General features: G+C 37.0%; 1 protein-coding gene across 8 annotated transcripts in view; it reads right to left on the reverse strand.

Moving 5' to 3' along the window:
• Positions 1-4,528: 4,528 nt before the first annotated feature.
• The window catches only part of FABP6 (fatty acid binding protein 6), a 42,610-nt gene continuing 33,001 nt past the window's right edge, over positions 4,529-14,137 (reverse strand). For 4 of the 8 annotated variants that reach the window (XM_085317878.1, XM_085317875.1, XM_085317877.1 and 1 more), the window contains exons 2-5: positions 8,750-8,851; positions 8,171-8,346; positions 6,052-6,141; positions 4,529-5,015 (exon numbers count right to left, since the gene is read on the reverse strand). In XM_085317878.1, the coding sequence (XP_085174004.1) occupies positions 4,962-5,015; positions 6,052-6,141; positions 8,171-8,346; positions 8,750-8,816 (387 nt within the window). In that variant the 5' untranslated portion in view covers positions 8,817-8,851 and the 3' untranslated portion in view covers positions 4,529-4,961. Of the gene's footprint in view, positions 5,016-6,051; positions 6,142-8,170; positions 8,347-8,749; positions 8,852-13,212; positions 13,286-14,137 lie in introns of all 8 variants that reach the window. The other 4 variants (XM_085317874.1, XM_085317879.1, XM_085317880.1 and 1 more) reach the window with 2 other exon arrangements.

Consider the following 14,137-nt stretch of genomic DNA (forward strand, 5'->3'; position numbering starts at 1 on the left):
CTTGAAGAAATACTCTTTGGAAAAAAACTCTTGAAAGTCTTGAAACCATTATTGTGAATTTCTTTGAATGCAGTATTGCATGTTTTAAGGTTCTCAGGACAGCAATACAGGTAATGTGCAATATGCTTTACTGACTTGAGGCAAGTTTTCAAAGTCRCATGTCAGTCAGTGCTGTTTTAAATTGTATTTTAGAAAACTGTATTTTATGGTTGAGGGGAAAAAATTAGCCTGCATGCTAATGTGTGGTAACTGTCTGCCCAGAATGCAGCTTTGGTATGGTGGTAATACATTTCTTCCAAGCAGCAGGCTAGAAGAATTTTTTTGAAATGTTTCATTTTTCTTTTTTTAAAAAAAAATGCAAATTAAGGGAAGAGGCAGTGCTCTTCAGAGATGAGTCTAGAAGTTTAGAGAATTTAGTTCATTGTTTATTTGCTGGGTTTGTATTTATACTGAACTTTATTTTCAGAAGGCTTTAGTGTATTTGTTTTTTTAATTTGTCATTCAACAGACAAAACCACATGCATGTTGCAGTAGTGTTGCACGTTTTTTCTTTTGTTTTTATCACCTTTATAATACAGGTTATGTGCCATGTTGCACTTTGGACTCATATTACACTTAATTGTGAAAATACTCGTGAAGTTCCCAATGAAAGTTCCAATAAATAAACATAAAACTGCCCTTCTTAATTTTATAGTGTTTTTCCTTATTTTTTAAGAACTAACAAAGAGTATATGTCTACATCTTAAAAATACGTAATTTAAGAACCTAGTGTTTTACACAACAGAAGAATACTAGGATTAATGTCATGGAAAGTCTTTGTCAAACTGAAGGATTAGGAATGTCAGGAAGCTGGTCACTGCAGAGGAAGTGAGGTCCTATTCCAAGTTTAAATGTTGGTATATAAGGAAGTATAAAGCGAGCTGGGGCGACAGCTAAAGATCCAGATAGGTGGAAAATATGCAGGACATAGCAGAACATATCTTATRTGGCCAGTATTTCTTAAGAGGTGCCATCTTACTTTGAGATGAAAAGACTAAATAGGAGAGTGTGTGTTTGTATATTCAACCTTCTGGTGACTGCATGTTCTGCACAAGAATTGTCCCTTGACTTCTCTGCATTCTGCTTGTGGCTTTGCTTATTGATAAAGTTTTTGCATATTGATAAAGTTTAAAGCAATCGATAATGTTCAATTGCTGCTGCTGATGGACAAGACTTCTGAGAACTTAAAGCTGACCTAATATTGCTTTGATCAAACATCCTCTTCTGAATGCTTTAATGTTTCTGGCAGACTTTATATGAAATAATAAAAGCTGCTGCGTAAGCAAATTTAGAGATCTGGGTGGGAATGGAAAGAGAGAAGCTTAATTTACAAAACAGGATACGTAACCTCCCTAGGTGCAAGGGAGTTGCAGAGGTAACCAAGCAAATGAGAAAGCTGATGTTAATATAAAAAATGGTAATAATGAGTCCTGACAGGAGGCCCAGTAGGGATGTAGGTAGAAAAAGGTCTTCTGATGTTGATTGGGCTTCAAAGATTAAAATGAACTTGTTTAAAGATCTTAGAGCTGTAGCTTGCTGATTTAAACAAGGAGAAATATAACCTCCATTTTGTAAGAAAGTCACAACTTAGTAGCTTTGGCTACTTTGCAAATAGAGTTTGATCCTTCTGTTTTATCAAGTCTTTTTTTGTGGGATATATTACGCTGTTCAGGCAACAGCGGTTTCTTATTTTTCTTCAGCACATTACAAGACCTTCACTGGGCAGAGCAAATTGGCAGYAAAGCTTTTCTAGTATTTATTCAGATTCCTCTCCTCCTTCCTCTTGTGTGTTACTACGATCTTCCTGAATGGCTCACARCCTCTAGGAGGGCCTTGTACTCCTTGATGTTTCGGTGTTCACTTAGAATTTAGGARCTGAATTTGCCTTCCTCAGTGAAAATGTTTACCACATCTGCCTTATTCCGAACAGACAACAGAGGGGCAACTCTTCAGAAGGCAAAGTAAATGGTAGATTGTAGCTTTCGGAATATCATAAATCGGTCGCTTAGGATGCCTAGATAGTAAACATCAAGCTCCCAGAACAACACATACGGCTTTTGTTTGCCCTTTTAGAGCAGCAGCAGATCTTCAGTCATGAACAACAGTTATTTTAGGAATAGAAGAACTTGTTATGCAGCACAAAATGCATGTAGGTTTTGCTGGATTATTGCATTTAGTAGTTGTCTAGATGAAACCATGAAAGCATCAAGAGTGCTGAATTCATAAACTTTCATGTTGGCTACCATCATTGCTTGGTAACAATGTGTGGATTTCAATTAAAAAAACAGCATAAAAGTCCATGCATTACTAATGTATTTCCTGCAACATGTTATCATCATGTTTTAAATGTTCTCTTCATATAGCTTTGTTAGAAAATAGAACATAATTGCTAATGCTTTCAGCAGTGAAAGCTTGGTGACAATAAACGACCCTTCATGCTAATGTGTTCCTTTCCTGTTTTTGAATTTGAAAGTTGTAGAACTGGATTTGTAGCAGAGTATAATATTTTCTAGAGTGTCCAGATAAAATCCCATTCTTTTTTTTAAAGTTTTTGGTCTGTCTAATGGCAATAACTACTTTATTGGATACAGAATGCAAAAGAAAAAAAGTGCCAGTCAAATTACATAACACTGAATGTAATCACTTTTAGAACTGGAATTAATGGCATTTGGTTGCTTCTGTTTCATTTTCAAAGCAGTGGATCACCAGGTATCAACAGCTTCCCCTTTGGAGCAGATTCTTATGGGTACACTTGGTTTAGACAAAACAGTCCAATCTTTGAGAAGACTAATGGAAAAAATAAGTGGATGAAAGCTATGACTAATAGAGTGAGAATGAGGAATGCTTACTTCTCTGTTCAGCTAGCTATGACCTGTTAATTGGATGTGCAGATAAAACAAAAATACTTCCCTCCCCCCCACCTTTTTAAAACTAAATCCCTTTTGATATTGTTAACACTAGTTTGTTTAGGGCCAGCATGAGTAGTCAGATACACTGGGGKTTTTTTTGTTCAAAAATTCTCTGAAGAAAACATACTGACTTACCAATGAGTGTAAGAGCATTCCGTGTCAATCCAACTTTCCATTGAGATGTTTGATGTAGTAAGACACTTCTTACCTCTTCCATAGCTTGGTCCACTTACTTAGCAAATACATTTTTGTGCATGTGTCTAAATTTAATGCATTTCTTGTATTTTTAAGTTCTATATTTTACCCAAAGTATCTTATGATTTCCAGTCATTTAGAATCACTATGATAGAGGTTGTTTCCCTTCCTGCACAAACTTCAATAACTTCAAAACAGAGGCTTTATTTTGTGGTTCTGATGACTCTTCTATTTCCCTCTGATAACAGAGAGTTAGCTGACACTGAAATGCATAAAAAACTGAAATCATTAATCATGGTCTGCCAAAGGACTTTCCACTGGGGTTTACAACATTGTTCTAAGTTTTCAGACAGCTATCTGTGAAATTAAGCAAAAGTCTGTGCAGCTGGCAGAACGTCTCAGTGTGTACTCCAGAGGACCTATACTAAAGGGCTGACTTTGCAGCCCTGGGATGTTGTGATGGTGATTTATTTTGACAGTTTTGCTCAGTGTTGCTTTCAACAAAATCAAGACTACAGGTAGGGAAAATAGAATCCAAAGAGAGTGTTCTTGTTGACAGAGCAAGAACAAAAAATTAGTAGCGCTTATGTTGTTCACCAGTATGACTGAACAGATTTAATTTCAACAAAATTTTGTTAAATTAGAAGATGTATTTGTTGTATGTATCAAAAGAATGTTCTAAGATTGAAGGGGTTTYAAATTGGACTCATGCTTCTCCAATTTATGGTTCAGCACCACGCTTTTAAACAGTATTGGGAAACAACACACTGAGCAACACTTGCACATAAACTATGTGCAGCCTGTTCTGGTAAACTAGTGACTGACAGAGCCTGTATGAAACCTTATCTCTATTGAGAAGAAACAGAAAAAATGCCCTTTTTAAATCAAGATACCCAAAATGATTGGGATTATTAGTCATGTACATGGCCTACCAGAAAATGAATTTCTGTACACACAAGACATATGCCCTGGGCTAGTTGCTGATTAGCAAATGGTGTTTGGAATTAGCTAGATCAAGTATCCAGAAGGCAAGAGAAAGTTGAAAAAARCACTTTACATTGGGTCTCTGAGAAGGAAAATTTTTATGGACTAGATACTGGCTAGAAATGTTTTGGAACTATGAACCCAAGAAGTATGTCTCTTTAATTCTTACTATGCTCAAGAAAAGAGTTTTTCATAGGCATTCTTTGCAAATAAGCAAGATTGCATTAAAGGAGTAACAGACTCCTACCTCTCCCCAAGAACCAGTTTGCAAAACCTTAAATGTCTCCCAAGTACTTGGGTTAAGAGAACAGACTGATGAGAACAAGGTAACCATGATAGCAGTACTCTGAGAAAATCAATGCTTTATAACTGATAAATGTACATGTTTTAAGCAGTGGTTAACCAATTTTATTTGTTTTGAAGCTTCTGAATTTCTGCCATGTGACCAGCAATAAGGTAAAAGACTTTCCGCAGATGTTACCTTTTGATCTATGTCTTGCGCAGAATATTGTCCTATTCTCTAATAGGCTCTAGTCCAAAGCTGGAGAGACCTATTAAGTAGTTGGTAGACAACATTTGAGTATGCCAAGCATGAATTACATCCTGAAACATTTGGACTAGAGCAACATCACTAAATGCTCTTTGTGTCTTGTGATTTTTATGAGGCTTTTTTTTTATACGATCTTTAGGAATTGACTAAGTATCAACGTTGGGAATAATATTCCTCCGAAAAAGAATTCATGTTTGTAATGCAAAGACAGAGATTAGAACTGTATTTTATTAATTTGTATTGTTGCTTATTTCTCAGTGCACTGGAAGACTGGCTTTACTGCATTAAGCAATCTTTTTGCTGTATCTTTTGTAGGTTACACCACCAGCAGTAGAAATCTGGAATAAAGAACAAACCAAAATATGGCTGAACAGAGTTGGAGCTTCAGTGCCAAAAATGAAAAGATATGGTAACTAGCTCACAGAACCTACTCTTTAATGAAGCAAGACTTACTGTTTGGTAAGTGTCCTGATCTATTCTGAAATATACTGTGCAAGAATATTCCTGTATGACAAAGAAGCATAATTTCTAAACAGGGAATTATGGATAGCTTAAATGTATTCTGTATTGGACTTGGCTTTCACTAACTCCAAGATATTATTGGGTATGYTTCTTTTTAAGACAAGTGAGATAATCGCTTGGTTGATCTTCAAAAAAAGTGACAGTGATGGTGAGAATCCTTTCTTAATTCAAGAGTAGTTTGCTTATGGGTTGTCTCTGCTGAAGAAACACCCAGATGTATGTCACTAGCACACACATAACTCACAACTTGGGAAGATATCCATCTCTTCTACAAGCTTTAGTAAGTATTGTTGTAGTTTTGGTAATCTTCCAAAGCTGTATGAGTTTATTGTTGACAAGAGGTTGCTATTTGAAGTCCAACTTCTTCTTCTAACACTCCTCCTCTAACCTCCTCTAACCAGCCAAGCTCTAACATTCTKTTAGGATTTAGCAAGATAGTTTTCCAGAAATTAAACAGAATTCATGAAGTTTTATAAAAAGTTATTAAGTAGCAAGTTAAGTTTTTTGTCTATTTTTTTTCTGTTCCTGAGGCATATGCATAATGAATGCAGTCAAAGATAAAGACACTGGCAATATTTCAGACTAGACACTCCAATCTCTTACAGCTGTAAAACTGTGTGTCTGTGCCTAAGATATCCGATACATTACAAAGCCATTATAAACATATGACAAAAAAAATTTCACTGCATTTTGGATTAAACTAGCCAATATTTTACAGGATTGTCTAGACTGAGTTTAGCTAACAGCCTTGCTTTTTTTTTTTTTTTTTTTNTTTCCTAAAGGTATACACTCAAAGTTCAGGGCTGCTCATCTTAAGATCCTTTAAAATAATCTGGATATTTGAGAACCCACCTCTACCAGTTTTCCTCCAGAAATCTCTGCTGTATGATGATAGTTGGGAAAATCCGCTACTATTTTGCCATCTTCCATTTTAACAGTTGCCTGTAATAGAGAAAGGTTTTATGTTCTTTGGACTTACTGGTATCTATATTCTCAGATGCACTGTACACATCAGATGTTTAATGTTCTTGCAGCGCAAAAGTCATCAGACCAGTAACATGAATCTTTAGTCTAGATCCTCACTTTCATACTTATGGGTATGAAAAGAACTTAGGATTCACCTAGCTCATTTAAATGTAGACGAACATGACTGCACAGTCTGCAGTCACTTCTTTATATTAGAGTATGCGCCACCTACTTTTCTATGTGAGGAATACACTAGGATGCTAATRTATAAAGTTCATAAATACTACTACAGTTCATCTGACAGCCAAAACAAACTACACAGTTCCATCTCAAAATCAGTCTTGCCTATGCTTTCAGTCATACAGAGATTAGCCAGTCATACCATGAAAAAATTTTAAAAAATGAAGAGATGAATGTGTATTTTTACCACATATACGGAAATCACCTTACTAATTTATGAGCTCTTCAGTGGCAGTACACTAAAAGGCAGTGTTTCCTCTATTGGGAGTCATTTACTCTGCCTCCATCTTTGGCTACATAATATACTTCAGATTGCTGAAGTGCCCAGGGGCACAAAGAAGAGGATGGAATTTTTAATATTTTAAAAAAAGTAAAGTTTGTAATAAGTAGACTAAATAAAATTGTATCTCTTTCTATATGTTAAATTTCACAAAGATTTCTCAAAACCAGAGACATGCATATATTTTTTTTCCTTTTCTTTGTCAGAAAGATGTAACTAAAGGGGCAGTACGGGAATCATGAAGTGCAATTGCTTCTCTGTTTGCCACAGTTCCTATTGCAATTGCTAGTTTTCCTGTCTCATCACTATGTATGAAGTATTGCTCCTCAGCACAAGAGAGACATGGAGCTACTGGAGAGAGTCCAGCGTAGGGCTAYGAAGATGATCAGAGGGCTGGAGCATCTGCCCTATGAGGAGCGGCTGTGAGAGCTGGGCCTCTTCAGCCTGGGGAAGAGAAGACTGAGGGRGGATCTTACCMATGTGTMCAAGTACCTGAAGGGAGGGTGTCGGGGGCCAAACTCTCTTCAGTCGCCCCATGTGACAGGACAAGAGGCAATGGGCAGAAATTGAAGCACAGGCAGTTCTGCCTGACCGTGAGGGGGAATTTCTTCCCTGTGAGAGTGACGGAGCACTTGCACAGGTTGTCCAGATAGGTTGTGGAGTCTCCTTCTCTGGAGATCTTCAAGGCCCGCCTGGATGCAACCCTGTCTGACTTGCTCTAGGTGACTGTGCTGAGCAGGGAGGTTGGACTAGRTGATCTCCAGAGGTCCCTTCCAACCTTACTGATTCTATGATTTATTCGGTGATCTGTTGTAGGGTTCTAGACACCTCGCAAATGCTGAGTTTAGCTTTCCCAACTGTCTGATCCTTTTAAGCAGATTTAATGGAGTAAAGCAACCTTAATGCTGCTCCTGTAAGCAGGTTTTGGTCATGACAGGAAAAAATTAAGTCTTATGATTCATTAAGTATGAAAACATCAGGTAAGTTGCCTCATCACTAGAGGCTCCTTAAGTTGCAAATTGATCCATATTTCTAATAGGAAGGATGAAGAGATATTTTTCTCTTCACTTTCTACAGCCTTTTCCTTCAGGTTCAGGCACAGGTGACTTAAATATGAGCAYTACTGTTAGGCACAGGCATGCTTCACTTGCTGTATGGTGCTGGACAAAGAGGACAGCTGTCAACCAGTTCTTTGGAATTTTAATGAGCATTATGTTTGCTTGAGCCATGACACCAGTAGATTCTTGTCACTACCTTCATTCTTTATTACTACATGCAGTGCTGAAGATCTAGCTCTCTAAAATTAGATTTATATTTTGCTAGAGACATTCAGGAAAAGAAAAAATATACACACTTCTAAACCATGACAAATAGAAAAAGCTATGGCAAATAGACACAAAAACAAGGTAAGGAAGAAGTTCCTGAGTGCCTTGACTTCCCCCCCCCTTAAATTAAGAAATAATAACTTGAGACTAATTAATTTACCTTAAACTTTTTACCACTCATTGTCTCCAAATCTGCTTCCTCGCCAATTGTGAATTTGTTGGTCATGGAGTGGCCTCCTGGATAATGCTGTGACCAGGTGAATTSATTTCCATTCTGTACCACCTCGGAGACTATTTTGAAATTCCTTCCCTTTTCCATTATGTCACTGGGGATACCTTAATCAATAAAAACACGCAATTTATCAAATCTAATAACCTACTAACTATACTTGAAGCATACTAAAGGTAATTTTTCTCAGAAATTGATGGTTGAAGTGKTTTTTTTTTTCCTTCGTGATCCTTAAACTGCAAATATCTCAATCCTTCATTCTGTTGCCCCTGAAAAGGAGTACTATTTCTGCAGAACAGGGCCATTTCCCATGGCTGACAGTGCTCCTTGTTATAAAGGTGAAACATGACTGTCCTTGCCGAAGTGCAGAACACTCTTACTAGTCTCAGCTCCTCTGTTGATCCCAGTATAGTTTAGGACAAAGTCACCTCCCTGCCCTCTTCAGCCCCCTTTTTAAGTATTTTAAACTAATTTATAATCATTAAGACTTACTCTCTAGGACATACTTACCAATCTTCCTCATGAAGTCATCATAGTTCTCATCACTTTCTACTTCGTATTTGCCTGTGAATGCCATGTTGTCCTGGCGATATGCCTGGTAGAGCAGAAGAGCTATTGGGACAAAGAAAAGGTAAGTGCAAATGGCCCAAGGCTCTCGTTTTATAAAGCAGCCCAAGCTGTTCAGCCCACCTATACTCCACACCTCTTGGAAATGTACTTTTATGATCTATATATGAGTCACTAACATGGATGGYATTGACCTGTATGAAAGTTAAGGTTATAATTCAATTATAGATCCTTGTCAGTAATTTGTAGATAAGCAGAAATGAAAGACAAATGCTGGGGTTTAGTTTTAATGCGTATTTAAATAATTATGTATAACTCAAAGATTCTAGTGATTTGCACACAGTATGGAATAAAGGTAAAAGCTTTTACAAAGAAGTATAGAAAAAACAGCCTCAAAGCAGTGACCTGATCACAACCTTGCTATATCTGTAAGAAGATCCTATATTAGTTAAAATATGAAAATAAGAGGCAAGTGCACAGATTCTTAAGTAACCCTGTGAGGACCTGAGCAATACCAAGGTTCTGAGGAAATTATTACACCTGCGTATATCTTATCTCTACATGGGGAAAAAAATTGCAAAATATTTTGTACTAGTTGGATGAAGTATGCTAGAATAGTGCATGGTACCATCTTCCCTTATCTTTAGTATCAGGAGACAGTGTTTCATATTTTCAGCAAATCTTTGCGCAAAGCACAAAGAATATACTTACTTTGGAAAAGCAGAATCGGCTCTGATTTGTGTAAGGTAAATATATAGTAAAAGTCAGGGAGTCTGCTGGGTAATTTAGAATACACAGGGGAGATGTCCTATGCTGAACAAATCATTTGTCATGTAGAGACAGTAGCATAGGAAATCCCCAGCTGCTGTATATTTTAAATTGCTCCATTGGTTGAGGATATAGACCAACAAGTTTTCATCTGAATAAAACCCTTCCTAGGATTTACMTGCAAATACTGTCACAGTACTGGAATTTTATTTTGTTAATTAAAATAATAAATTTGGGAAGCAGCTGAAAATCTACTTTTACCCAGTAAAAGTAAGAAGAAATGTATCACAGCTTCCAAATAAATTCAGCTATATATAAAGTTGTCTGCTTTTCTTAAAAGCAAGTATTTTAATGCTAATGTAAGAAGGTATCTATCTAAAAGTCAAGAAATTGATCAAAGGAAGAACAGAAGTGTAAGTGGAGTGATTTAAAACATGGAAAACAAAGGTCTACCAAACYTCACCACTACTCTGCATCCTGTACTTGTTACAAAAATGATTATACAGAATACATTAATTTATTTCTAACTAATAAACTTATCCATACTTCACTGTGTCTGACACACCCGACAGAGAAGGTCATACAACAGGTCTAACAACCCTGTGTAAATCTCAGATGGAATTCCTTAATGTTTACAAATAACTTCCTGGGATGGAATTTCAGGAAAACATCAAATATTGTAAGTTATGGTATTGCATTATTACTGTAAAATTACAAATTAGAAACACTGCTTCATCCTAACAGTTTTGTTACCAATAACATTGTCTTTGAGTTTACACAGTCAATTGTGTTAGTTGGTGCTCTAAATCCCACACGTTGTAACCCAAATATATTCTGCAAAGTGTTATACCGTGCTAAGACAGAACTGTGACTAGTGAATCTTGCCTCCTAGAGGCTCTTTCTCATGTGGGCCCTCCTGGCTACATCTTGATGACATAATGCAGATTATGTCATACTAGCGTTAAATTCAAGGGGAGCTAGAAATAAGACAGCCTGCACTGACTGTTTTGTCACAGTATTCTATCAGCATACCAGTGTGAACCATAACTCCTTAAATTAGGATCTGTCAGTTTTTAAGGTTTTTTTTATTATTCTTAAATGGATTTGTTACATGTACGTATGCACATAGTGCATTATTTGTCAGGACATACTGCAGCTAAAGGAAAAGAAAACTTTCTAATTTCTTTAAGGATGTTTTTTAGTTATGGAGCAGCCTGTACTGTCCCTAAATAGCACAACTTTTAAACCGATTACAGAATGCATGCAAGGTTTGAAGAGGAAAATGCTTCTGCAGTTTCAGAGTTTTTCCCTACATAAGGAAAAACGAGAGATATCCCAGAATAACAAACTGACTGGTGGATTAAGAGTTTTGAATCAGGCAGGAAGGGAAGTGTTAAACTAAAAGAATTTTCGGACCAGAAAAAGCTTCAGAAAATCATAAGTCAGTTTTGTGAGAGATTAGATCTTGCCTCATGCTTATTAGTTAGAAATTTATGTTGTTTCTGTTCTTTTTCCACCTACTATCCTCCTGAAATCTGAGAAAAAAAGTAACTTCAAAATCATGCCTCTTCTTATAAAAGAAGACACAGAACTTTCAGATGAAGACATGATTTTTTATTTTGAAGTTGATAACAACCTTTTAAAATTATTAGTTTTGGTATATGTTCCTGGCAGTAAAGCAATTTGCTAGAACAGATGCAGAAAGTGAACGTGCATAACAAAATCATGGTCAGTTTGTAAAATAAAAATGGAACAAATGTCTGTCTTAGGAATTACTGCCTTCCCACCCCTCACCTTTCAGTCCCCTCATATTTACTCATCTTTAAATTGTACCATGCTGGGAAGTAGCTGACTAGATCATGCTGGAGTTTATGCCACCACAAAAGCCATGCCAGCTGCTGTCTGAATGCAATTAAAAGGATGTCTCCATAGTGGAAATAGAAGACAACCATATACCTTCCCTCTGTAAACATTCTCTGTGCTATGTGATCAGCATTCAAAACATACAGATGTGGGAAGAAAGTATATTACTAGAGATTTCTGTAACAGTTACAAATACGTAAAATTCTGGGAAGAAACAGAAATTTGTTTCACAGCCAATATTTCCTTTGTACCTTTAATTTTAAAAAAGACTGCAAGATGATTCTATCTGTCTGCAATCATATTTGACACCTATTTTTTTAATTAAAACTCATTTTGTTTAATCTGAAGCTTGCGGAGCTCAGTGAATAACTGTATAGGATCAGATCAGTGGAAACACCATTTATCAGCTGGACTCAGATTCTTAGGCCCTGTATATAGGTAGAAAAACAGCTTTTGCATGGAAAACAATGAGGTGCTTATGCATGCAGAGAGACTTCAGGTCTTAGTGCCATGCAGGGGCTAAGTATAGACTAGTTAAGCTACATCAGTGTAAACTCTACTTTAAGTCACTAATAGAGGCCAAAACCCTAGTAATTTCACTCAGATTCAAAAATACCATTTATAGAATGGGGTTGATGATACATTCCTATACCTAAGAAAGCTGAAACACTAAGAAAAAGCGACTTGTCGGMGTTTATAATATAGTAAATGGGTGGCATAGACAGAAAGAAATCCTAGATGCAGGCATTAATCCATTGTCCGATCCATAGTGCTATCCATTGGATAGCAAATAGATTTAAGCATCCTTATAATAAACAAGACCTTAGTAACAGAGGCAAACAACGAGAGCTCTGAACAAATGATCATGCTCAGACACTGAGGGAGTTTTACACTAGCTCCACTGTTGGACTGGGAGAATCTTGCCTAGTTTAGCACAACTTACCAGCAAATCTTCAAGGTTAAGGTTCTTGCCTTCTCCATGTGGCCCTGCAAGTTTCATTTATGGAAAGGTAACCAGTGTTTGGCCCCAGCTGGGCTTCTTGRGAGTGGGTGACTGATGAGGCTGTCCTCAGGTTAGCTGAGCACTGAAGGCCTCTGTCTTGCACTAGGCTCTCAGTGTACCAGAAAGAAACTTTGCATGAAAAACCCAGTAAAGGTAAATGAACTCAACTCATAAACTGTTCTGTTTACAAAAAACTTATTGGGGGACAATGTCAGTGGTGTTGTAAGACAGAAAGACCTTGAAGGACAGATCAAACTAGATAAGAAAACACCCAAACTAGATAAGCAAACACCATAGTTCTCTGAAACAGGAAAGAGATAATCAGATTGTAGGAACTGTACTTGACTCTTTACATTATCTCTCTTCGTAAGATCAAATTATACTGATAGCTTTCTTGAAACGTGATATAAAAATGCTGACATTGACACAACGCACAACACTTTGAGCTTGTCTGCACTGGGAATGTGGTGAGCATGGAGCCAGCATACAGTAAATTTGAGAAGAATAGCTACTTGACTGGGTGGGTCAGTCTTAACACACACACTATGAGTTTATTCACCTTCAAGGAGTTGAAAGCTACTCCTTGCTACTGCATGATAGTTCCAAGGGGAGTTTAGGAATAAAGCTAGCCATCCGATTTCTTTTCAGTTTCAGCTAAACAATTGTATCCACTTAATGACATCATTACACTTTGCATTTACAATATTTGTGATTTTCCTGCCTCTTCAGGGCTGTGAGTGTGTAATGTTGTGCTTGCTTTCTTTTTGCATACCTTCCAAGCAATGCTTCATCCTTGGTGGGCTGGACACAGAACTAAATAGCACAGGGAACTCCAGAATTATCCACTTTAAAACAAATAAATAAATAAATAAAAGCTAAGATTACCCATGTCTTTTTAAAATACACAGGATTACATGTATTTAATTCATTCCATCTATTATAACCTAGGCATCTACACACTGTTGCAAACACGCTCGGTTATGTTATATTTAACAAAACTTAGTTCAAATCCAAATGAATTAAATACCTATAACTGAGACCAGAGGAAAAATAAAAGTTGTTTACCTGGCCCAAGATAAGAATTGTAATGGAGTAAGACAAAAGAATATAAAGCTTCAAGTGTAAAAGCTGAGAACAGCTTTCAGAACGTGGCCATTATCTTCAGTTACTTGGCACTATCATCTTCTAACAGAGGAAGATGCAGCTGTTCTTTATGTAGGTCAAACAGAGTATCRTTATTCCATACGAGATGGTGTCTGCCATCTGGCGGCCAACCATCCGGGCCCACTCCAGCACCCGGCATGTTGGTACAGTCTGCRCCACCTTTACCTCTGCGCAATCTCCCTGAATTCAGTTAAAGCATGCTAGGGTTTGTAATTAGCCTAGTGACACCGCTGAAACTCCTAGCTAAGTCTCCAGACTCCTCGCTGTCTGACYGCAACAAATTTCCCACCTGAGCTAGATGTAATCAGCTTCATAAGAGTCATGTTAAACGCATCAGTTTGTAGCCAATTATCTTCCTATGTTTCATTTTGAGGCATATTTCAACAGGATGATGCATGTCCTAAATACTGGATTAGGACATCACTGAAATATCAGATAGTATTATCCTTTGTTTAAAAAAAATATATTTTTATTGCTACACTGGCAATCAACATGTAGAACCACTGGGCTGCTTCACAGAGATTTAATTAAAC

Source organism: Rhea americana, unplaced genomic scaffold (genome assembly GCF_003343005.1).
Source record: "Rhea americana isolate MKP2758 unplaced genomic scaffold, rheAme1 scaffold_51, whole genome shotgun sequence".
In the NCBI taxonomy this organism is placed as follows: domain Eukaryota; kingdom Metazoa; phylum Chordata; class Aves; order Rheiformes; family Rheidae; genus Rhea; species Rhea americana.